Source organism: Sus scrofa, chromosome X (assembly GCF_054392235.1).
Source record: "Sus scrofa isolate SSC_HxYL_T2T_F1_AM1 chromosome X, Sscrofa_HxYL_maternal_Yorkshire_Landrace_v2.0, whole genome shotgun sequence".
Lineage (NCBI taxonomy): Eukaryota > Metazoa > Chordata > Mammalia > Artiodactyla > Suidae > Sus > Sus scrofa.
The window spans coordinates 135,391,317-135,417,309 of NC_139401.1; the positions used below are offsets into that span (position 1 = coordinate 135,391,317).

Consider the following 25,993-nt stretch of genomic DNA (forward strand, 5'->3'; position numbering starts at 1 on the left):
ATGCAGGCCAGGCACTACTCTGGCACCAGCTGGCCCTGGGCCCTTGAGTGATGAGAGGGGACTGCGCAAGTGGGATGCGTAGGACACATCCTAACAGAACTAACCGACCACATACATAAAAATACAAATAGCCATTTAGACAAAATGAGCAACATGTTTTAGACCAAGAGCAAGATGAAACTGCAGAGGAACTAAGGGATGTGGAATAACCCTACTAATAGTGTAGAATGGAAAAGGGTGAAAAAGTACACACACACATGCACACGCATGGAACACACCACTGTCAATTAACTATACTTCAATTTAAAAACTAAAAAAAAAGAAGTTCCCATCGTGGCACAGCAGAAGCGAATCCAACTAGGAACCATGAGGTTTTGGGTTCGACCCCTGGCCTCGCTCAGTGGGTTAAGGATCCGGCGTTGCCAAGAGCTGTGGTGTAGGTCGAAGATGTGGCTCGCATCTGGTGTTGCTGTGGCTGTGGTGTAGGCCAGCAGCTACAGCTCCGATTCAACCCCTAGCCTGGGAACCTCCATATGCCTCGGGTTCCGCCCTAAAAAGACAAAAGACAAAAAAAATTAAAAAACTTTTTAAAAAGTAAAAAACAACAACAAAAAAACCCTACAAAGCAAATTTTAGTTGGAAAAAAAAATAAAGTAGCTCTAGAAGGATACATGACTTTAATCAAACCAAACTTGTATTTCAGTCCCTAGCCTTTTTTTTTTTTTTTTTGCTTTTTAGGGCTGAACCCACAGTCTGTGGAGGTTCCCAGGCTAGGGGTCCAATTGGAGCTATAGCTGCCGGCCTCCACCACAGCCACAGCCACACCAGATCCCAGCCTCCTCTGTGACTTACACCACAGCTCACGGCAACACCGGATCCTTAACCCACTGAGCGAGGCCAAGGATCGAACCTGCAACCTCATGGTTCCTAGTTGGGTTCGTTAACCACTGAGCCACGATGCGAACTCCCCTAGCCTTAATTTTTACGTTCGGCTAAGAACTTGTCCTTAAGGAGAAAAAAATGAATGCCTGTGATGATGCGCAAAATCAAAATTGAATCCTATTCCTTCTATCTACTGAAATCATGCAAATCAAAGTCATTTGAAACTATCACGTTGCTGCGGCTAAAGCACACGATGGAATGAGATGAGGTGGCGTTACACGCATCTACGTGCTGGCTGCCTCGGGGGTACCTTCCTCTGGCCAGTATTCTGGGCTCTGAATCTATTGCAGCAAATCGCCTAGAAATGTACGGACACTGCCGTGACCCGCGACTATAAATTTAGGCAAGACAGCCATCCTTCCCTCCATCGCCAGTGAAACCCCGGGCTCTCTCACAGCCTCCGAGATCATCAGTGAGCGGCTGGTGTCCGGACTGACTGGGTGCTCCCTTCCAGGAGGTTAGACTCACTTCCCTTTTCTGTTCTCCAGAGACAAAGCACAGCTGGTCAGTATCTTTTATGAGTGTTTTCTTCTAGAAGTTTCCCAAGGGCCATTACAAAGTGTGAAAAATATTGGGACTAGCACAGCGGATGTGTCCATGAGTCACCTTCCATCTGCAGGCGGCCGCGTGTACTCCCAGCGCTGTCAGCAGAGAGGCACCGACCGACCGACCGACCGACCGACCGACCGACCGACGGCTGCACCACGGCCAGTGTTTTCAGAGCTGCGGCCGCCTGCGGCCGTCGGGTGCCGGAAGGCGGAACCATCTCCTCCAAAGCACTGGAGGGCCTTGAACTTGGTCCGCCTGACACCCCTTTTCAAAACAGTTCAAACCGAGATTCTCTCTATAGCCTCCTACATCTCGAAACTGCAGAACGGCCACGGTTCTGGCTAAAGGGCCTGATCACTGCCAGAGGTGGGAAAGGCCCCCCTCTCTCCTCAGAAGCCCATTCTCAGCAGAGTCCATGGTAAAGAGACGAGAAGGGGCCACGGAGGGCGGGGGACAGGGTGGGTCTCTATCCACTCAGGTCAAAGGGAAGCCCCTGTAACAGCAGTTTCCCGAGACCACGGCACACCCATGACCCAGGACACTGGGCCCGTCCCATGGGCCTTGAAGCGCTTTGTCTTCTGGGGCGGTTCCGAGGCAGTCAGGCGGGGCTGCCGGGGGCGGGGGCCGGGGGGGGGGGGGGAGCGGGGGTGGGGGGGTAGAAAAGGAACGTCCAAGGTGCAGTTTTCACAGCCTAGACTCTGGACAGTCCGGCGGCTGCAAACCCACCGGGGTCCAACACAATATCCCAGCCCTTGTGACAAGCACGGCTGGCCCTTCCGGTTCCCATGACACGTCTCAGCCCTGGGTACTCGGGACACACGGGCTCAAACGAGTGGGCGGAGCTGAGAAGTGCAGGAAAGGAATCAGTTGGTTCCCAGCCCGGCGGACACTGTAACCTGTTATTACCATCAAGCAATTGTCTTGAGATTGCTCAGGACTCCCTGAAAGATATGTTTCCTTTGCGGTGAACTCCTAAAAGCATAGATCAGAGCGAAGCATAAAAGGAGTGTGACACTATGGGATTACCATTTGGATGTAGCTTTCTTCCTCTTCTCTGGAAACAGAACTGGCAAAAAATCTCGCAGAATTAAGACCATTTCTTTCCGGAGAGAGAAAGCTGGTTCGATTGCTGGGAACAAAAATATAGAGGAGGTCAAAGCCATGTCTTACAGCTGCTCTGAAAGGCAGCCAAGACCTGCCAGGGCCCCTGCGGCGTTCAGCCCTCCCCCTCCGGATCCGACTTCCTCCCGGCCGAAGCCACCCCTGAGGCTGCGGAGACGCCCAGCGCCTCCCGTCCAACGCTCAAAGCCCCGCCATGGGACATGCCTCGGGAGCTTTCTAGAAAGCTGAGACCTCGGCATCGCATCCTCTAGGGAAAACCAAAGCAGAACGAAAGAAAAACGCTCCTTTGAGGCGCTCCTGTCTCCAGATGAAGTCAGAACGAAAAGAAAGGAAGCGTGAGAACGAGAACAGACGGCTCATGTCCCGCTCCTGGGCCAGGCCTGGGGCTCTGAAGTCGCCGCTTCTACGAGGCGAGAGGAGCGCGTGCAGACACACTTAAGGGGCTTGTCTGCCGAGCCCATGAACCACCCTCCTCCTCCGAGACTCCCTTCCCCACTCCCTTCACAAAGCTGGGCTTCTGGAAGCCCAGTGGGCACTATGGGCCCTTCTGCCGTGGCTGTCGCTGAGCCTGCTCACCCAGGGACAGCACGCAGAGGCCCCAAGGACTGTGCGACTGAGCAGAGAGTTGTCAAAGGCAAGAGCAGCGAGCAGACGTGGAGAAGGAGATGTGAGATGCGGGAGAGCTCCCGATTCGGGCCTGGACCCCCTCTGTGATCCAGAAGATGCTGGGGGCTCAGGATAGGAACCCGGCCGTCCCTTGGCTTAAGCTGGAGCCGGTGGGCGTCCGCTACATTTAACCAAGAGGCCCAAGAGCGGGAGCGGCCCCAGCCTTACCAGGGCGCCGTGCGGGTCCGGGTCAGGCACGCGTGCTCCCGGATGGTCGAGAGGCTCCTCAGGTCCAGGGGAGGCGGCCGTGCTGCAAGACAGCACAAAGGACCCAGCGCGGTCACTTCTCAGGGGCAAGGCCAGGTCCTCCGGGCTGTCCAACTGTGACCTGCCACCTGCCCAGCACATCAAACCCATGCTTCCTCAGCAGCAGCACGGGGAGCAGACAGGGCGACTCTGAGCAAGGGCTCACAGCAGCAGCTGGGGTCACGGGCAGCCAGCACACGTTGACCGCCAGTGCGCTCTTGGTCCGGCCGGGCTCTAGGCTTCGGAGGCACCTGTCTCACCCTGGCCGGGCTGCCTGTCTTCTTACCAGGTTCTAATCTCCCCCACCCCTCCGGTCCACTGCCGACTTGAGGTCCTTCTGCCTGGAACATTCTTCCCCATCTCTGCCGGGTGACAGTCACCTTTGGATCTCAGCTCCATGTTCCTTGAGCTGCCCATGCCCGCATCCCACTACCATGGCCCTGCCCAGCTGCCTTCGTGTCTCTCCTCCATGGACTACCTGGGACAGACCAGGAGCCCCAGGCTGCACAAGGACACAGGATCGTGCAGCCGCTGGGGAGAAGGTCTCTCTTGGCATCAGGTTTCCCTGCCCGATGAGCCCGGGACCCAAGTCTGCCCAGGACCTCTACCCTCCGATGAGCAGCTCTCACAGTGCCCAGCATGGGAGCCACCAGCACGCGAGTCTGTCCACATGCAAGTGCATCACAGGGAGATAAAACATAACGTGCGGTTCCTCAGCTGCACTGGCCGCTTCTAGTGTTCGGCAGCCGGGCAGAGAATCACTGAGCAAACAGCATCTACCTCAAGTCGCAGGCCCTGGGAAATCAGCTCTGACCAGAGTGAATCGTTCTTTCTTCAAATCCCCCATGGCGTGGTCTGTTCTCCTATTTACTGCCGATTCCTCTTCCTCTCCCCAGGGGCGTCTGGGGCTCTCTGTCCCCCTCTGCTGCCTCCCGGCCCCCAGCGCCCAGCCCGGCCCAGCAGGAGGGATGCCAGGGATGCCAGGGACACACAGGAAAGGCGCTGCGGCGCCCCCCCTTCTCTGTCCCCGGCGGCCCCAAATGCCTGTGGCTGGGCACCGGCGGGAGTAGAGGTGCGTGTGCCCAGGCGCCCACTGGGACCACGTGTCAGTGCTGCCGCCCCGCCCCTCGTCGCCCAAGGAGCAGCCCTGGAATGCACGTGGCCGGGAGCCCGCGTGTGCAGGGCCGCCGGGAGAGTTCGCGCCCCGACTCTGTCCCATGCCACCGTCTGGGGCCGCCAGGTTCCCCAGCCCCTGCCACCCCATCCCCGTCCCTCCCCTCCGCTCTGGCTCCGCCAGGCAACTGCCCCGCGTGGGTGGCCGCAGGGACCTCGCCCCCTTGTGCCCAGCAGGCCTGCTGCGGTGGCTTACGCTTCCTCCGAGGCTTGAGATCCCTGTTCACGGGCGGGGGCTCCAGGTCTGCGGGGAGCTCGGGCCACCGGCTTGAGCTGCCTCCGGAGCTCATCGGGATGTAGTCAGCAGGCCCGCGCTGGGCGACAGCCCCGGGGCCCATGGGCACGTAGCTCTCTTCGGCCCCCGCTGAGGCCGCGGGCTGCGCCGCCGGGAAGAACCTGCACGGCTGCAAGAGCACGGGTCGGGTTGCAAAGCACCGTGGCCAGCGGGCAGCTCGGCCGCAGGCTGGGGCGTGGGTGCGACAGGTCCCGGAATAACTCAGCTTCCTCAGGAAGGCCCCTAACTCAAGTTCTGCCTCTGGACTCAGCGCCGGAGGCAGGGATCCTGTCCGGGCCTCGTGCTGGAAGGCAGGCTGCTGAACGGATGCCACGTCTTTAGGTCTGATGTGCCGGCTTCAGGAGCTACCCTGAGTGGGGCAGGAATCTGGCCCATGAGAGTCGGCAGGGTCCTTCTAGAACATTAAAGCCACCGGTTCCCAGGCAGGCTCAAGCCTTCATGGGCGCCCGGCAGGCTCCTCGGGGTTCCGCGTGCCGAGTCTCACAGGACATCGAGGTACACACAGGCCAGGCTATCTTTCGGTAAAACCAAGGCTTAAAGAAACTCCAGCACCAAACTTACCAAATTTAAACTGAGTCGCTTGTCTCGGTGTCTCAAGGCCTGGCCTTCCACGTCGGCTGCAAGAGACAAGCCAGGGTGGTGAACATGCGAACAGCACCAGCCCCACGAGGCTCCCGGCCACGCGCCGCGGGCCCCAAGCTCTGCTCCCGTGGGCTGGCGACCGTCTAGCCGGGCCCCTGGCGGCACACGGAGGCCAGAGCGGACTCTGAAGAGGTTTCTGCGTGGCTTCGGCTGTTGCTGTGACCGGGGGAGGGGGAGCAAGTGACTAACAAATGCTCCTTGTTACATGGATTCCTGAGCTTCCAGAGTTCAGAAGCTTGGAGTTCCCACTGTGGCACAATAGGATCAGCAGCTTCCTGGCAGTGCTGGGACCCGGGTTTGATCCCCAGCCCGACACAGTGGGTTCAAGAATCTGGTGTTGCCACAGCTGCAGCTTAGGTCACAGATGCGGCTCAGATCTGATCCCTGGCCCAGGAGCTCCATGTGCTTCAAGGCGGCCAAAAACGAAAAAAAAAAAAAGGGTCTAGAAATTTAAGGAATATTTCTAATTCTTTTTACGAAGCAAGTATAGCTCTCGTGGCACTTTTCTTTTTTTGTCTTTTGAGGGCTGCACCCATGGCTGCTAGTCAGATTCATTTCCACTGAGCCATGATGGGAACTCCAGACCAATATCGCTTTTGATTATCAATACAAAAATCCTAAATATAATATTAGCAGAGGAAGGTGGTGCTACTGGAATGGCTGAGTGAGGCGCTCAGAAAAGCCACTCCCCAAAAAGCAATGACAAAACTATATAAAATTATTGTAAAAGCACAGCTACTTGGAGACTCTGAAAATTTACCAAAAGCATACAACAAAATGATTGTATATTGTATTGAGAAGCATTTATCGAAAAGAAAAAAAAAAAAGAAGATTACCAGACACCAGGTAAGATCAGCTCACTCAGCAGTAGTTCTCCCAAGGGAAGGGGAGCCATGAAGACCAGCAGCTTTTCTGCCAAAGGGGACTCATTTAATTTGTATCAAAGCATATGAAAAAACTCCATTCTTCTAGGCGCTAGCAAAAGCAGACCAAAGCAAAGGGGATCAAAAATGGATTTGAGGAGTTCCCGTCGTGGCGCAGTGGTTAACAAATCTGCCTAGGAACCATGAGGTTGCGGGTTCGGTCCCTGCCCTTGCTCAGTGGGTTAACGATCCGGCGTTGCCGTGAGCTGTGGTGTAGGTTGCAGACGTGGCTCGGATCCCGCGTTGCTGTGGCTCTGGCGTAGGCCGGCAGCTACAGCTCCGATTCGACCCCTAGCCTGGGAACCTCCATATGCCGCAGGAGCGGCCCAAGAAATGGCAAAAAAGACAAAAAAAAAAAATGGATTTGAAGAACTCGTGGCTGAAAACGTCCCAAACCCAAGGAAGAAAACAGATGTCCAGGTACAGGAAGCGCAGAGGGTCCCAAAGAAAATGAACACAAACAGACCCACACCAAGGTGTAGCACAATTCCATGGCAAAAGTTCAAGAGAGGATTCGAAAAGCAGCAGGAGAAAAACAAAGATTCATTTACCAGGGGACCCCCATAAGGCTTCATCTGGTTTCTCTACAGAAATGCTGCAGGCCAGGGGAGAGTGGCCAGATATATTCCAAGTCCCTAAAAGTAAAAACCCGCAACCCGGGTTACTGTACCCTGCAAGATTATTATTTAGAATGGAAGGAGCGATACTCTATATAGAAAACCCGAAAGTCTCCACGAAAGCTTTTAGAACTACTGAATGAATTCAGCAAGGCTACAGGATACAAGATTAATATACAGAAGCCTGCCACATTTCTACATGCCAGTAACAAACTGTCCAAAAGAGAAAGTAAGAAAATGATCTCATTTAAAATCACATCAAAAAGAATAAAATACCCAAGAAAAAACCTAGCCGAAGACGTGAAAGACCTATGCTCTGAAAACTGTACAAAACGGATGAAGGAAATTGAAGAATATACAAAATAATGGAAAGATACCCTGTGTTTGGATCGGAAGAATTAATATTCTTTAAAGGGTCCAAAGCAATCCAGAGATTTAATGCAATTCCCATCAAAATAGCCATGACAATTTTTCAAAGAAGTAGAACAAATAATCCTAAAATTTATGTGGAACCACAAGAGATCCCCCAATTGCCACAGCAATATTGAGAAAAAAGAACAAAGCTGGAGGTATCACACTCCCAGACTTCAGACTGTACTACAAAGGTACAGTATTCAAAACAGCATGGTACAGGCACAACAAGAGAAATATAGATCAATGGAACGGGATAGAAAGCCCAAAGATAAACCCAAGCCCCTACGGCCAATTAATCCATGACAAAGGAGGCAAGAACATACAGTGGAGAAGAGACAGTCTCTCCAATAAGTGGTGCTGGAAAAACTGGACAGCTACATGGAAAAGAATGAAATTAGAACACTCTGGAACAGCACACGCAAAAATAAACTCAAAGTGGATTAAGACCTAAATGTAAGACTGGATACTATAAAACTCCTAGAGGAAAATATAGGCAGAAACTCTTTGTCATAAATCGCAGCATTACTGTTTGGGATATATCCCCTAAGGAAAAGAAATAAAAGCAAAAATAAACAAATGGGACCTAATTAAATTTAAAAGCTTTGCACGGCAAAGGAAACCACTGATAGAATGAAAAGACAACTTACGGACTGGGAGAAATATTGAAACAGCTCATACAACTCATTTATCAAAAACCTGATGAAAAAATGGGCAGAGGACCTGAATAAACATGTCTTCAAAGGAGACATACGGATGGGCAACAGGCCCATGAAAAGCAGCACAGCATATTTCCAACTATTAGAAAAATGCAAATCAAAACTACAATGAGGTGTCACCTCACACCAGTCAGAATGGCCATCATCAAAAAGACAAAAGTAAAATTGGCAAGGATGTGGACAAAAAGGAGCCCTGGTTCATTGTTGGCGGGAATGTAAATTGGTGTAGCCACTGTAGGAAAATATTATGGAGGTTCTTCAAAAAACTAAAGACATAACTACTCTATGATCCAGCAATTCCATTCCTGGGCATCTATCAGGAAAAGAGAGGAAAACTCTAATCCAAAAAGACACATGCACTCCAGCGTTCATAGCGTGTTACTTACAACAGCCAAGACATGGGAGCAACCTAAGTGCCCATCAGCAGATGGACGGGTAAAGGCTAAAGAAGATGGGGGGGGGGGGGCGTGCATGTGCGTATTAGCCATAAAAAAGAACGAAATTCTGTCATTTGCAAAAATGTGGTTGGATCTCGAGAATATTATGCTTAGTGAAATAAGACAGGAAAAGACAGGAGTTCCTGTTGTGGCTCAGCACTGAACAAAACCGACTGGTATCCATGAGGACGCAGGTTCGATCCCTGGCTTTGTTCAGTGGGTTTCGGATCTGGCGTTGCCGTGAGCTGTGGTACAGGTCGCAGACGCGGCTCAGATCCCGTGTTGCTGTGGCTGTGGTGTAGGCTGGAGGCTACAGGTCCGACTGGACCCCTAGCCTGGGAACCTCCATTATGCCACGGGTGCGATCCTAAAAAGACAGGAAGACCAAAAAAAAAAAAAAAAAAAAAAGACAGAAAAAGACAAATGCTGTGTGATATCATTTGCATGTGGAATCTAAAAAGCAAAACAAAGGAATGTATTATAGCACAAAAGAAGCAGACTCACAGATACAGAGAACCAACTAGCGTTTATCGGTGGGAAGAGCGAAAGGGGTCAGAGCAGGATGGGGGTGAGATTAAGAGACACAAATGACTGTGTATCAAGTAAATAAGCTACAAGGATATAAGGTACGGCAGAGAGAATTATAGCCATTATTTTGTAATGACTTTTAACGGAGTATAATCTGTAAAGATACTGAATTGCTATGCTATACATCTGGAACCAATATTGTGAATCAACTATACTTCAAGAAATCAGCTATAGAACTTCTTCGCATTAACTGGAGTTCCCTTCGTGGCTCAGTGGTTAATGAACCAAAGACTAGTATCCATGAGGATGCAGGTTCAATCCCTGGCCTCACTCAGTGGGTTAAGGATCCGGCACTGCTGTGAGCAGTAGTGTAGGTTGCAGACGAGGCTCGGATTCCGAGTTGCTGTGGCTGTGGTGTAGGCTGGCAGCTGCAGGTCCAATTGGACCCCTACCCTGGGAACCTCCATATGCCAAGGGTGCGGCCCTAAAAATAAAAATAAAATAAAATAAAAAAATAACACTTGGCAAAGTAGGAATATCAGAGAATGTCCTTAATCTAATGAGTGAAACACTGGAAGCCTCCATCTGAGAACAGGAATAAGACGTCCTGGACTTCCTAGCCCAAGCAGTGACAAAAGGAAAAAAAGGATGAAAGATATAAGTATTTATAAAAGAATAAACAGTTATTAATATTTTCTGTGATGTGATTGTATACAAAGACAATGCAAATAAGTGTATAGCTTAGAAAAGGTAGCTACGAAATCCAAGTATGAAACTAATTTATTTGTATGCAACAGCGAAGAAATTGTTTAAAGTAAAAAACCATTGAGAACCACATAAAAAATAACAAATACTTAGAAATACATTGAGATACACAAGACCGCACTAAAAACCGTAAAAATTATAGACAGAAATAAAATAAGTCCTATGTAAATAGAAGGATGTACTATAAGGATGCCAAATCGTCACAATATATCTGCTGCGAATGCCTGTCTGGACCCTGAGCAGCTGCATCTGAAACTGGCCTGGAACAAGCATTCGGCCCTTCTGAAGAACACGTGGGCGGACTTCTTTCACCGGGAGTCAAGACAGAAAGGGACACTGATCTAGTGGCCTTGGAGGAAGGGGGAACTGGCGGACGGCAGTGTCAAAAAGGACAAACTCGCAGTGTTCGGAAAAGAAACGCCTCGGGATGGTGCTCGTTCTACACGAAGGTCGTCGGAAGGATGAAGCCCCGAGAGTGCTGCTCACGAGGCAAACTGGTCTTCTATTTCTTTGATTGGTACCTACACGAGATGATGGGTGCTCCCTGCACCTACTGTGGCCCTCGTTGTTTAAGCCAATCATTACACTGTACACCTTAACCTTCCACGGTGCTGTGTGTCAGTAACATCTCAGTAACACTGGCAGACGAAAGAAGGATAAAGAATGTAGGCAAGACAGATCACAGTGAGCCTTACAGGCCAGGGTAAGAAATTCAGATTTTATTCCAAGTGCAAAGCGAGGTCATGAAATTGCTTTTTAGCAGGAACTATCTGATTTACATTTTTAAAAGATCACTTGACTGTGGTCTGGAAAACAGATTAGAGGCAGGCGAGACTGGTGATGTTGTGATCTAACGGTAGCGAATTTCATTACAGTAAATATCCTCAGATTTCACATGTTCGTGAGCGTTCCCGCTGTGGCAGGGTGGGTTAAGAATCTGGCTGCAGCAGCTCAGCCTGGCATAGTGGGTTAGAGGATCTGGCACTGCCACAGCTGCCGCACTTGCAGCTTGGATTCGATCCCTGGCCGGGGAACTGCCATGTGGTGTGGGTGTGGCCATGGAAAAAAAAAAAAAAGAATGTATCCACGCGCTACTTATACCATAAAAACAAAGCAAGCGAGGAACGTGTTGCGTTAAAGATGTTGCTGACTAAATAATCACTTGCAATTGAAAACCTTAAGGAATATAAACACTATAGACATTAAGTCAGGAAAGATACTTCAAGGAATACAGGTGATATACATGCTGGAATTTAAAACAGTTCTTATATTTTATATACGCTAAAGTATTTGTGAATGAAATGATGGCAAGTACAATGGTTCAAAATAATCCACGGGTATAGATGCAGTAAGATCAGTCATCGGTCAATGGAGAGGGGAACGCGGGGGCTGTTAAACCCTGCCCCCCTTTTGGAAATGTGTGTGAAATTTTCTATAATTCAAGGGGGTTTTTGTTGTTTTGTTTTGTTTGTCTTTTTAGGGCCGCTCCTCTGGCACATGGGAGTTCTCAAGCTAGGGGTCGAATCAGAGTTACAGCTGCCGGCCTGCACCACAGCCACAGCCACAGCCGCACAGGATCCAAGCCGCGTGTGCGGCCCACACCACAGCTCACAGCCACGCCGGATCCTTAACCCACTGAGCGAAGCCAGGGATCGAAGCTACATCCTCGTGCATACTAGTCGGGTTTGTTACTGTTGAGCCACGAGGACAAGTCCTATAATTCAAGGTTTATGTTAACTGCCTTTAAGGGATCAGGGGGCGGGAAATTCAAACAGTTCAAGATAGTTCATTTTGATTTTCAAAAGATAATCTCCCACATTAATCTCTAGAGCCATACACATCACAGGTCCCGCTCCCAAATAGAACAGACTGTGCATCCATCATGCAGAGCGAGACCTGTGCACAGAGACCATGGAGAAACACTAGCGTCAGGATGAACCAGATGGGAACGCGCTGTGTCCCGGCCGAGGGAGGGACCCAGCCTGCTGGGCGGAGGCGCGATGGGCCGCAGGGAGCTACGCCTTCCTCGCGGGAGCAGGTGGAGGGAGGCTTCGGACCAGCGGGGAGATGTCACACCCTCCCCTCTCACAGCTTCTCAAAGGGAAGGTGAGCGCAAGGTCCTGAATCCAGGATCGCACGCACTGGGTGGGAGACGTTTGAGCGTGAGATCAACCGCTGGTCTGGTCGCTGGTCGTAGACTTTCCCCACCTGGTCCTGGAACGACCCGACTCCCCGACAGGAACGCCGTGGGAGGACACCCAAAGGCGTCAAGAACCTACCAAAGGCCGGAGTCTTCGTTGCACTTTGTGTAAAAGATGACGACCTAACTGTTTCATATTTTCACTTTTTGTTCTTTGCTATGAGATGTTAAAAAACATTGTTTTGGCCCTACCAGCGGCATGTGCAAGTTCCCAGGCCGGGAGTCACACCTGAGCCACAGCAGTGACAACGCCTGATCCTTAACCTGCTGCGCCACAGGGGACTCCCGATATGAGACTTTTCCCCCCCTTTTTTAGGGCCGCACCCGAGGCACACCGAAGTTCCCCGGCTAGGGAGCACATCGGAGCGGTAGCCCCCAGCCTACGCCACGGCCCCAGCAACGAGGCATCCACAGCTCACGGCAACGCCAGATCCTGCTGAGCGATACACACAGTGGATGCCCACTGAGCAAGGCCGGGGATCGAACCCAAATGCTCATGGACACCAGCCAGGTCGTGATCCACGGAGCCACAGCGGAAACCCCTGACACGAGACTTTCGATGCCTTTTCACACTCGAGTATTTCACTGGTTTTACTCCCTTCACTTTCCAAACCTGCTTACCATTCTTTCAGTTTTCCCTTTTGGTCCACTGGGCACATGTTATCACATAAAGACATTCTGTGTCATCAGCATACACTCATCTCATCAGGGAATAACGCGTGCAATGGTTACATCACTAGGGACATGGGAGGCTGTCGGTGTGATGTAGTTGGTCAGTCACAATGAGAGACTTAGCCAATTCACGTTTGCATTCCTTAAATTTCCCGAATTCCTTTAAAACAGGGCTTTAATAGGCTGCGGTCTGGGCGTGATTCCATTTGGATGGAGAGAGACAGAGAGAAAGGGAGGGGGCTCGAGAGGCAACCCCTAAAAATAAACAAAGAAAAAGGCAAAAGACGGCTCCCGCCGGGCCGCCAGGGCCCCCTTAGCAGGGCCTGGACGGGGCTGACTCGGGAAGGACCTGTCAGCTGGGATGTGACAAATGAGGCTGGCGGGGTTGTTGAAACACAGAAGCGCTGCGGTCCAGCGGTCCAGCGCCGGGACTCAGCCGGCACGCGGGAGGGAGCGACTGCAGCTGGGTCCGGGTGAGGCCAAAGACACCCCTGGGTACCACGCGGGTGCCTGGGTGGCTCCAAACAAATACCCGGGACCTGACTACTTACCTTTCTCGGCTCGCACGTTGTCTAAGCCGGACAGAGAGACTCTTCGCGGCACCGCAGCGCACTCAGGCCTCCTGATGCTGCGGGCCGGGCTGCGCGGGACCTGCTCCTCTCGGCGCCGTTCAGAGAGGTGGCTCGGCTTGGGGGGCCGGGGAGGTGGCATGCTGGCCAGAGCGTCTAGTTCTTTCGCCCCGTAGGGCAAGGAGCCTTGGTTTTTATCAATCTGGATGGTGGGATTCAAGGAAGTTTCTGGCGACGGGAGAGAAAAGTGGTCTCTCCCCCAGATCAGGGCAGCCTGGGGCCTCGTGGAAGGCGCCTCCTGAGACCCGTTGCTGAGGTGCGAGGGGCACCCCAAGTTACCGGAGGGCGGGGGCTGCAGGCAGTCCACAAAAACGTCATCAGATGAAGTCTGCTCCAGTGAGCGGTCTGAGTTCGACCAGCTGTCGCATCTGGTGGGTAGACTGAAGGAAGCAAAGCACAGGGATTGGACGGAAATGCAGCAAGGCCCCGGCAGCTGTAGCTGGTCCCACAGCGACACCAGCGATCCGCCCTAAAACCCGCGCTGGCATCATCGCCATGCCTCTTGTGCCGCCTTCCTTTTCACCTCTAGAGTGACAGCTACCACCCTCGGTCACACCAACCCCTTGATGCAGGCACGAAAGGGTTTGTGGACTTTTTCATCCTCTAAGTGTCAGATGCATATGAAAATGCAGGGTTAGAAACGAAAACCACCAGGCCAAACGCATGACTCATTTCGTCTGGTGTGCCACATGCTTTGGCCTTTGTAGTGGCTGATAGGGATCTCTGTCCCTGCAGACACAGCTACGAGAAGATGCTGGAGCGAAGCGACCCGCCCTCGGCAGGCGCCGCGAGCACGTGTGCAAGAGGCAGGCGAGCGCGGTGGGGCGCAGAGCGTACCTGGCGTGGTGCAGCCGCCCCGTCTCACAGCTGGACAGAATCAGATAATCAGGAAGGAAGAGCAACTCTGACTCACTTCTGGTTTCCTCAGTGGCAACGGTACCAGTGCTCGGGTCCCCCCCCGGCGAGGAGGAGCTGACGGCACGGGCGGCGTGCAGGGGGCTGGCGGGAGAGGGCTGCGCGCCTGCCGGTGGCGGGGGGCTCTCCGAGGAACCTGCACGAGAAACCAGGTCCCGGCTGCAACACCGTGTCCCCAACAGCGTGGCAGAGGCCCAAGAGAAGAGGCAAATCCCCGTGGGCGTTTGTCCTGAAGGAGGAGGCCATTTCCCCCAGCTAGAAACAGCGTCTGCGACAGAAGGCCCGTGTTCCCGGGGTGAAGTGTTGAATCGATTAGGAGCAAAAGCCCAAGCGTTCTGGGCCTACGAACCTGCCCTTAGACGGTCTATGCACGGCTTCCTTACGGCCCTCAGCCGCAGCCCTGCGTCACTGTTTATTCGCTCAACGAATACTCAATGCGTAGCAGATACATGCACACATACCCACGGATGCGTGTGTGCACACATGCATGTATGCGTATAAAAATATTTATGTCTTTCTAGATGCCCACGATGGCACCTACTATGTGCCTGGAACCGTTCCAAGTCTGCCAAGACAGCCAATACAAAGACCCTGCCCAGACTGGACTCAGAGCCCGGAGGGGACAGACAGGTAACACGCCTCCGCTGTTAGCATGTCTAAGGCAAAGGCGGAAAAGACTCCCCACGAAAAGTCACACTCTCAGACTGACTGCCCATGAAAAGCCTGATTTTATTTCCCTTTTGAACCAAGCTGGCAGGAGTTTAGGATTCCTGAGTTAGAGTGGCCCAGAGCAGCTGTTGTGATCTTGGGCAAGTGATCCGCTTGCTGCACGTCTCCTTATCTGTAAAGCGGATGTGCCAATGGCGCGCATGCCACAGAATCCGTCAGGGATAGGACGAGCTAGGACACAAAAGCGTTAACGGAGCTCCCGGCCAGGACACACACCCGTGGTTGGTGGAGACAGAGCCAACTACTGTATGTGAAGAGCCGCAGAGACGAGCCCTTCACGCTTCTGGGTTCTCAGCTGAAGAGAGCCCAGCTCTGACATCCTCCTAAAACCTCGGGAGCCTACAAGGGGATGAAAGAGGCCAGAGGAGGGTTTCCGGCTTCCTCCAGCCCCGCGTGAGAGCTTTCTGGCTTCTGCCCGGTGCCTTGCTCATTTCCATCTCCCATCATGTATCTGTGTTTTAGCGTAACTCGCAGATGAGGACAGAAACAGAGGCGACGACATGCCACGCGGGGCTGAAGGTAGGGACTGGGGGCCAAGAGTGAGCGGCAAGGCTGGAAGACGGTCAGGGAGCCTCTGCTGGTTTGCACAGCGTCGGACTCCAGGCCAGGACGGCTTCACTGCTGCTCTGCAAGTGAACCTGCTCTGTTGTGGCAAGGGTAATGCATGTGGCATTCTTTCATGGGACACTCATGTGCGGGTGTGTGTGCTTCCTGCTAACCAAGTCGCCCGTCCCACAGAGGGAGGCAAGTCTGACTCTTCCGCGCCACCTAGTGTTAGAAGGTGGCTATTTCCGTGGCAGATGATCGGAACAGGCCCGGCGGGAATGTTGCAGCAACCTCGGCCAGGAACGGGGTTAGGGTGAGGGTTCTGTCTACTAGACTAAGAGGCTAACAGCAACTAGATTTGAGGTCCTGTAGTTTGAGCATCAGGCCTTGGTGCCAGGGGCCCAATGACAAAATGCATAAAGGGGAGGTAACTGTAACCCCAAGTGCGTTACAGCCAGCGTATCATATAGAACAGGCAGTGTGTGTGTGTGTGTGAGTGTGTGTGTGTGTGTGTGTGCGCGCGCACGCGCGTGTGTAAAAGAGAGAACGAGAGTGAGAAAAAAAGAGCCAGCGTCGTGAGTCACTTGCTCTCACTGCCCAGAAACAGCTCAGACCAAACTTAGAGCTGACTCCCCTTGCAGAGAGCTCGAGCCACCTGGCGCTAAGAGGACGTCTTCCCTGCCTGTGACAAGCCGCCCCGCTCAGTCTTTCCGCCAGCGAGTACCGAACAGCCCAATACACAGCAGACAAGCCGGAGCTCCCAGCACGGCTTAACGATGGGGACAGAGCAGCAGCAGTAGCAGCAGCAGCAGCAGCGCCGGGGAGCATCCCGGCCCTTCTGCTCCCGGGGCCCTCCAGCGCCGCCCGCTCCGCTCTCACCTGCCCTGTCCTCCAGGCGGCCAAGGTTGCAGACCTGGCTGATGCTGTGCACCCAGACCTGCATTTCTTCCTCGGTCTTGGCCACCAGATAGAAGGTTCGGGAAGTGGTCTTGACAATGAAGACAAAATGGTTCTGAAACTCCTTGCGCACGAAGCCGGGGCCCGCGTGCTGCCACACGGCGCACTCGCTGAGGTCGATGACGCGCAGCGGCTTGCTCGAGTGCTTGCTCCGGTAGTACTCCAGCACGTCCGGGTCGCCGCTCAGCCGGCCCCGCCGGAGCACGAACCAGCGCTTGCGCCAGGCCTGCGGAGAGGCAGTTCAACGGGGAGTTACCAGGCCCGTGGCTCCTGCTGCCCGCACTCTGCCAAGACCCTATTTCACGCCCAGCACAGCTGAAGAGTCCACCAGCCACCTTCGCGGTGACAGGCAAAGCCCACCCGGCTTTGGACCAAAGGGCCAGCGCACCATCTTCGAGTCGGTGGCTTTAAGGCTTGGCCATTCCTGGGGTGTGCGGGGGTGGGGTTCGTGCCAACGGGTGGGCGAGAGTTATATGGTCGGCACAACTGATGCAGCCCAGGCGTGTGCACTTCAGGCTTCAAAAACATCATAGTAATGAGGAACGGGAAGGACGCGTTCTTACCTCAAATCTAAAAGCCAGTATCATACATTCAAATCAGAGGCCTTGTCGGCCCATCATGTGCCATAGCCCGTGTGAATGGCTATTGACCTTGGAGAGAACTGCTCAACGAGAAAAGAAACGTCAGACACGCTGGCGAGGAGAGAGGCGTGATTGTCTTTCTACACAAGCCCCACTGATGATTCAAATAGAAGGACCACGCTCAGGGCAGCTGTCAGGAGGGGACGGGGCCCGGCAGGTGAGCCCTGCCTTGGTTCTGCCTTGAGCGACACTGCCCAACTCTCTTGTTTTTAAGACGGGCGGAATAACAGCGGGTCTGTGTCCTCCTGGGCTGAGGGATGAGGTACTGGACGGGGCGGAGCCACTAAACCCGAGCAGGAGCCCGTGCGGACGAGAGAGGCGGCCCTGCGGCCCTGGGGTGCCCCAGACTTTCCCAAGGCCACTTGGGTAGGGAAATGTGAAGAGGAACTTTGCTGTACTTCCCAAAAATGATTTGAAAAGAGGAAGTCGCATTGGACGCCGAAACGAGTTTCAACTTAACTGCTCTTAGTTTTACAGAAGCCGATTTCTCATCCTTTAAAAACACATGATGCACATGGAGGAGGGGTCCTGCCGAGAGGGGCAGAGAGCTGCAGGGACTGGGTTTCCAGCCCGGGGGTGTGCCCGCCGCTAGGGAGACAATGACACGGCCATTCGTTCAACACGGATCTGCTGACGTCCTCACAGGCAGACATGGGGGCAGCGGAGCGAGCCAGTCTCCCAGGCAGCAGGAAAGCGGGCAGACGGAAAAACCCAGGGAGAACCAAAATGCCGCGGGCATCCGCGAGTCGCAGGCCCAGCGGGACTCGGGGCTGGGGCTGAAGGCAGGCGGGCGGGCCGCCCCCTGGGCCGCTGCGCCCTCCAGCGCGGCCTGCGGGCGAGATCGAGGGAGCAGGCGGGCCGGCCCCCATCTCGTTTTCCATCTCCGCCTGAGAGGTGGGATCCTCCCAAAGCAGCCGTGATGGAGCCCTGGCTAAGCAGGTGGAAGCAGGCCTCTGGACTTCTGCAGGAGAGGGACAAGCGACAGAGACCCCAGAAGCCATCGGCCCGCGCCACAGTGACCCTCTCCACAGCGAAACACCTCCGCAGGCACGTTGGCAAAAGGACCCAGGAGCCCAGCTGAAGATGGAACAATTTGAGCTTCACTAAACACAGTCATGGCAGGGGCCTGACCTCCATCCACTGCACTGAAAGCCATGCCTTCCTCATGATGTCGCACAAGAAAAAAGAATTCATCAGCCCCAGAGGGTGCGAGAGACGCACTTCATTACGGGCGAAGGGGAAAGGGAAGGACCAGAACAGCCTCATCCCGCCTCCCCAGGACAACGCAGGAAGGGAAACCTCTTTTCGTCCGTGTGTTCTAAGCCTGTATCCACCCAGGCTGTGCTCCAAAGCCGTGCGAGGTTCCGGCTACAGCAAAGCCGTCCGCTTGTGCACATACCCATACAGGTTCTTTGCCGATTCTTTTCCATCATGGCTTTTCACAGGACAGTGAATAGTTCCCCGTGCTTCTCGTTTCTCTCTTTCACATACGGCGGCGGGTGTCTGCTGAGGCCCAACTCCTACCTCATCCCTCCGCAGCCCCTTTCCCCTTTGGTAACCCTGAGTTTGTTTCCTATGTCTGGGGCTCTGTTTCTGTTCCACAGATATGTTGATTTTTGTCATATTTTGGATTCCACATATAAGTGATCTCAGATGCTGTTTCCCTTTGACTTAGTTCACATGATAAGGCGTAGGTCCATCCATGTTTGCTGCCAATGGCCTATGATTTCATGCTTTGCGGGGCTGAGTAGTAAGTACTCCACGTATGATACTGTCTAGGGATGGCCTTCAAGTGACAGGAACATTTATTTTTATTTTTTTAAGTGAGAATTGCCACGATTTGTAATTTTAATTATATATATATATGTATTTATTTATTTATTTAGCTTTTTGGGGCCACACCTGTGGCATATGGAGGTTCCCAGGCAAGGGTCGAATCAGAGATACAGCTGCCGGCCTGCATGACAGCCACAGCCACACAGGATCGGAGCCGCGTCTGCGACCTGCACCACAGCTCACGGCAACGCCGGATCCTTCACCCACTGAGCGAGGCCAGGGATGGAACCCGCCACCTCCTGGTTCCTAGTCGGATTTGTTTCTGCTGCGCCACGATGGGAACTCCATCAACAACATTTACAATGCAGAGAAGTGAGTTCAATACATGTCAGCGGAGATGCGGTTACAGGGGTGGTCACTGGGGGCTCGCCTACCAGTCGTCCATGTGAAAACGTGGCCTGTCTGACAGCACGCGTGCGGGGTCATGTTCACACGGCTGCCTCGGACCCCCGATTCCGTCTTTGGGCTCCTCAGCTGGGCAGGTCATGGAGCAGGCTAAGGTCAGCAGTTCAGGACAGACTTTCTGGGTGACCTTGAGCCATTAAAGAACCTCAGTCGTGACATCTGTTAAATGGAGAATTTAAGAAACTGCCCTTGTGGTGTGACTGCAGTGAGCCAATGAGAAACGGACAGAAAAACAGTATGGGTTTGAAAGCCACTTAGAAGTGAGAATGGCATTGGTGTCCCACTGCGCACGGATGGGGTCTGACCATCAAAAGATGGGCTTTTCCTGCCACGGCCACTAAGGTGACTCATGAACACCGCACCAGTATCATCTCCAGCGACAGACCCCTGCAACATCCGGTAACCTTGTGGGAAAACATCTGTGCTCCTTTCTCGAACACAGAGCTGTGTCCAGATCCCAGGGCTGGCGGTGTTAGAGGCTCATTGCACCTCCTCCTTCGCCAGCAGGAGCCCCGGGGCGAGGTGCCTCTGAACCAGTGCAACTTGCTGACTCCGCAGTTTGTTTACAGAGAGAGAGAGCGTGGCCTCGGGCCTACGGAGTGACGTGTTTGCGCCTCCAAAATTCACAAGTTCACGCCCCAACTAGTCCTCAATATCTCAGAATGTCCGCTCGTTTGCAGACAGAGGTCATCGAGCCACAACAAGGTCATTCATGTAACGCGCCAGACGCCCAGGCCTTGACCTTCCAGCCGCCAGAGCTTTGCCAAGGCAGCCGCGGCCAACCTACACCTCGCCTCTCAGCGTCACCGTGCCCCCAGCGAAGCCCTCACTTTCATGTGCCCCAAACCCACTCGGTCATTCTGCCTGCCGACCTTGCTCTACTCTCAAGCCCAAATCGTGAGCCAAGCTCTGCTGACTCCTCTTGCGAAACATTCCATGTACCCCCGAGGGGCCCCCGAGGGAGCCGCCCCAGCCCGAGTCCTCCCAGAAACTCATTCTCAGCAGAGGACCCATCCGCGGTGCTCGCTTGATGAGCCCCTTCCAGAGGCTTCCCAGTGCCTTGCCCGCGGCCGCCTCTGCCACCCCACCTCACACCGAATCGGGGCCCTTGCCCCCCTTGCTCCTTCTGCTGATATATCCCTTCGCCAGATCTCAGCTTCCTGTCACCAAGCCTATAACGTAACTGTCGCCTCCTCGGACCCCCCAGCACATACCACTCTCAATACCTAGAGTTTTCCTTTCTGGTCTGTGTGTTGGGGGAGTAACGTCTGGCCCCCACGCCCACCCCTGCCCCCCTACTGGTGTCTTGATCGCTGCTTCTTCTCGGGTGCCCAGAACACAATATTTGCTCAGTAAAGGCTCTGCAAATAAATGAATTCACACACAAGTTCGTGGCGTCCTAGACCTATAGGTTGAAAACACCACTCTTGAGAAACATGACAAGTGTTGTGGGTTCACAACAAACCTCATGACCAGGGGCTCGGGACGGGGTGCGATGGTGACCCACACAGACGGCGTCTCTAAGCAGGACCTTTGAACTCAGACAAAGCAAATGCTGTATCCAGATGTTGCAGCATGTTGTTCGGGATGAAACTGGGCCTTCCGGCTAAAGACAGCTAAAATGAGCTTTTGTCAGTTAATCAGACAGCTTATCAAGGCTGCAATGGGGACTTCCCGTTGTGGTGCAGTGGAAAGGAATCCAACTAGTATCCACAAGGATGGGGGTTCGATCCCTGGCCTCGCTCAGTGGGTTAAGGATCCGGTGTTGCTGTGAGCTGTGGTGTAGGTTGCAGACACGGCTCGGATCTGGTGTTGCTGTGGCTCTGGTGTAGGCCGGCAGCTTGGACCCCTAGCCTGGGAACCTCCATATGCCACGGGTGCAGCCCTAAAAAGACAAGAAAAAAAAAAAAAAAAGAAAAAGAAAAAAGAAAAGAAAAAAGATTACAGTGGAGAAAGAAGTTTTTGCACTTCATTCCTGCCCTCAGTTCCATTCGCGCAAGAAAGGTTAGAGCAGGCCTCACTTCTTGGGCTCCAGAATTCACGCCAATAACATTGAAGTGGCCCGTCTGGATTGCATCCACTGTCGAAAGACACTGAAATGAGCTGAGAAACATCCTGAGAGTCTCTGCGGCTGTAAAGAGACACCTCTGACTTCAACTGCTTTTCTGGCAAGAGTGATTCCTGTCCCTTTGTTTCAGCGGAATCGGCGCCCTGCCCCCTCCGCAGCGCGAAATCCCAAAGCTATGAAATCATTTCCTTCGCGTGTGCACAGGACGGGTCAGCAACCTGCCTCCACAGCCGGCCTGGGCGGGACGGAGCCGATGTGGAGCTGCACTTGGAGCCCTCGGACTCGGTCCTTCCAGGCTGCTGTCATGTTGGCAATGGCAGTTTTTGACGTAAGCTGCCGGTGGGACCGCGGGCCTCTTGCCCTCGGACCCGTGCCGTGCTCCACGCGGGCCTGGCCCAGTGGCCGGACCCCCAGGGTCTGGTGCTCAGCCTCCGGCCACCTGATGGCTTTGCCCGGGTCGCTCTTCTGCGCTGCTCTGCCCAGGGCTGTCAGGCCGCGAGAGGTGCCTCAGATTAGAGGGGCCACGAGGGCAACGTGCTGCTAAGGCCCTGCAGGCAGCCAAGGTGTGGAGCTGGTGCTTTAACTCAAGCTGCAGCCGTTGTTGTCTTGCTACTGACATGCACTTCGTAAAAACTGGTGTTCAGACAGCCCAGCAACAGCTCAATCACTGACGACCGAGTGAGGCCCCCGGGCATCCTGGATGCAGTCCTGGAACAAGAGGTGACCGAAGGGTGACAACTCGGAGATTGTTGGTGATTTGCCAGGACCCTTTAAGCCTGAGCGCCGTCGCCTTCCCGGTGGCCTCACTGCCAACACTCAGCAGTTGGGGGTTGTAAGGTGCTGCAGAGGGTAAGCATCACGGAAGAAACGAAATTCTGGTGAATGCTCTGCTTTCCTCGCGCTCTACTCCGCCTCCTGCTTCCCTGCCGGGACCCCAGAGGCCTGGGGCCCAAGGGCAGGGCCGGGAATTTCCAGCAGCAGGTTATACCCCCCGTCTCTGTCCTGGCCCAGAGCCACTCGTCCTGGGATGGCCCGTGACCCTTCAGCCTGATGGCCGGTAACCTCGTGCTTGCTACCAGATAGAGCTGGGCCTGTCCCGGGCGTGGAATGACTTCCTGTCATTGTCCCGGAGATGGCCGGGCCCACAGGATCTGCTTCCACGGCGTGTCCGGGGTGGCTTCTCGTGATTTCTGAACTGGACACTGATGATTTCAGGAGCGGTGTATGTACATTTGCACTACAACGAAAAAGGAAAAAACAGTACCCACATCCCCGAGGGAGTCCGTTGACGAGAAGAGCGACAGACTGACGCGGTGACACAGACCCTCCAGAATATCCAAGAGCACTAACGCCAGGTCACACGTGTGCCCGGAACTGGTCTGAGCACCTGGGGTGGATTCAATGAAACCTCCAACCTGCCCGCAGGACTGAGACGAAGCAACCGGTTTCTCCAAGAGGCCTGCCTTCCCTCGCTGTCTCCGGAAAGACGCGGATTTGGAAAAAGCCCTCGGCAAACCTGGTCCCTCGGGCACTGAGTTTCGAGCTGTGGGAGCTTTTTGCACTGAGGACACGTAGCTAAAATGGTGTCCAGGGCAAGCTCGGCCTTGTTCCGCATGCGATCCAAATGGATCGTGCCTGAACCGCAGACTCCCACTTACACACGCAACCTCCACCTGCCCTGAAAAGACCGGGGCGGCCACTGACCTAACGATGCCGCCTGGAAAGGCCTTCCCCGAACAGGACCCGCAGGGAAACGGGGACCAGCTTGCGCCGGCCGGCCCCTCGGCCTCTGTGCTCACGGCCCCGGAGGGATGTTTCTGGGCTGGTTCATCAGCTCTAAACGGCGCTTCGATGACAGGAAGTTGCCAAAACCACCTCCCGGCTGGCACAGAACTGTGAATCAATAGAAGCTGCTCGGCCCAGGGGCCCACGGCGTGGATTTCAGCTCCTGTCTTGGCCTGGGAGAAGCTGAGGCCCAGGGGGCACCTGCCCGCACACGTCTCCCCAGGTGCCCAGAGAGGAGAACAGCCTCAGCTGGACCTTGGTGTCATTACCAGCTTGGCTCAAAGCACATCCATCTGTCAGAAGGAAGACTCTTTTTATTGCTCACAGTTCAAGGCGAATTCCCATGGCCTCCTTCCTGCTGATCCAGGATGCAGAAAGGTTTGCTGAGTGACTCGACGAGCACGGGTCTAGAACCAGCCCGGCCGCCAGGAAGTCTCCCTGCAGCTGAGCGTGGGCGCTCTCGAGCAGGGAGGCCCTTAGTGCTCGCCTAGGCCCCACGCCCTGCCCCGCTGCCCACCTGCCCACGCTTGAATCCCCCTCCTGTTCCGCTCCTGACTTCTGAGAATCCAGATGGAGGATCAGCCCATGTCACTGGCTCATCATCTCCAAGTCAGGGATTTTTCACTGGAATCCTCTGGAAAGCTTTCTCCCATTTTGTCAAAACTGCACTCTGCCCAGGGCAGGGGGGAGCAGATGAGACGTATAAGTGGTCTGGGTCTTTCCATGACTTGGTTGGATCTTCCTGCTCTATTTTGGATTCTTTTCATTCTTCTTGATGAGTTTCACAGAGGGGAATTATATAAACACGTAGTCAGAAATATGTGACTTTCTTTCTCAGAAAAAAACCTCTTTTAAAGCTCCAGCAGTTACACAGGCCAAAGCAAAAAGAGCACCTGTAAACCGTTCTGCAAATACTTTGCCCAGTTTTTAACTCAGCTGCTGACCTTTTGCTCACGATTGATAAGGGTGATTCAGCCACATGTGCTGCAAACACTTTAGTATTTTGTCATGTGCCTAATAAGCTTATGTGGTTTTTGAAGTGCCAATGTCTAAAAGAATGCTTGCTACTCAGGAGTTGTTCACTAAACAAACATTGGTTGAGGACTAACCTAATGAATAAATAAAGGAACTGTCTTGTCTTTTCTTTTTTTTTTTTTTTTTTTTTTTTGTCTTTTTAGGGCCACACCCGCGGCATATGGAGGTTCCCAGGCTAGGGGTCGAACCGGAGCTGCAGGTGCCAGCCTACAGCAGAGCCACGGCAACGCCAGATCGGCGCCGCCTCTGCAACCTACACCATAGCACACAGCAACGCTGGGTCCTTAAACCACTGAGTGAGACCAGGGATCGAACCCACGTCCTCCTGTATATTAGTTGGGTTCGCTACTGCTGAGCCACAGCAGGCAGGACCGGCCAGAGTGTTTTACTTTCACATGTCAAAAATCTGCCTTTCCCATTCTAGTTTTTGCTCTGCTGTCCTGTTTAGATTAGATGGAGATGCTACCACATTTGCTTCTAGAAATTATATTTCGTTTTCTTCTATTTAAATACGACACATCTGTAATTAGTTTCTCATGTCTCTAGTAAGATTGATCTATAGTTTTCTTTGTTGTATGGTAATCGCCTTATGAGTTTGGTATCAAGGCTATTGAAGCAGTTTGCCTCTCCTTCCTGTGCCTAACTAGTTTAAAAAGTATGAAAGGTATCCATTCTTGAAAGTTCAAGCGGTCTCAAACATAAAAACATTTTGCATCAAGCATCTGTCTTGGAGGTGAATTATCTGGCAATACATTGAATTTCTTTCCTATTTACTCTGTCATATTGATCCGAATAACATTTTAGGGTCTAAGACTTTGAGGAGTGTACTTCTCACTTGGTGTGAAAATTTGGGTGGGGTTACATTATAACTTAAACTTCGGTTTAGTTTCTAGTTACACCATGCTCGTGGCCAAAGACCCCAAACCACTGACTTGTCAACACTAAAAGCCACAGTGTAACAGACTTGCTTCTTGTGAAATAGGAACTGCTGGTGATGAACCGAAACAACCACCAAAAAGGAGGCTGGGAGGGGACAGCAGAGCAGCCCTTGAGGGGAGCCAGCTGGCATGTCCCTATAAAGCCAGGCAAATTGTGATGTGGAAGCCGAGTTACCCAGAGGGAAAGTCTCCGGCCAACAGGCCTGGGCTACGCGCGTCCCAGGTCGGTGGGGTGGGCCTGTGAGGCTCTACCCCGCAAGGGAAGGAGGCCCCACTTTGATGAGGCTCTCCTGCAGGCCCTGGGGCGGTGACCCAGAGCCAGTCACCGTGGCTCACGGTGCTCGGAGGAAGGCAGACGAGGCAAGAGACGGGCGCTCCCCGCAGAGGGAAGCCAGCTCTGCTCCCCATCTCCCCTCGACGCCACCCTTAGCCCCGGGACAGCAGACGTGGGGGCAGGCCGGCCCGACACAGGAGAATAAAAATATTTTCTCCATTTCCCTTTAATCTTTTACATTTAATCATGACATGAATATGCTTGCAAAATGCCCAACAGGCCACAGAAACTATAAAGGAACCAATTTCGGGATGTGCTTACAAAAATT

General features: G+C 53.4%; 1 protein-coding gene across 2 annotated transcripts in view; it reads right to left on the bottom strand.

The window, feature by feature from the left end:
• The window catches only part of GAB3 (GRB2 associated binding protein 3), a 50,906-nt gene that overhangs the window by 8,957 nt on the left and 15,956 nt on the right, over positions 1-25,993 (bottom strand). For both annotated transcript variants that reach the window (XM_085007558.1, XM_021079896.2), the window contains exons 2-8: positions 16,606-16,909; positions 14,374-14,587; positions 13,459-13,916; positions 5,555-5,610; positions 4,895-5,102; positions 3,448-3,529; positions 2,518-2,620 (exon numbers count right to left, since the gene is read on the bottom strand). In XM_085007558.1, the coding sequence (XP_084863684.1) occupies positions 2,518-2,620; positions 3,448-3,529; positions 4,895-5,102; positions 5,555-5,610; positions 13,459-13,916; positions 14,374-14,587; positions 16,606-16,909 (1,425 nt within the window). The remainder of the gene's footprint in view (positions 1-2,517; positions 2,621-3,447; positions 3,530-4,894; positions 5,103-5,554; positions 5,611-13,458; positions 13,917-14,373; positions 14,588-16,605; positions 16,910-25,993) is intronic.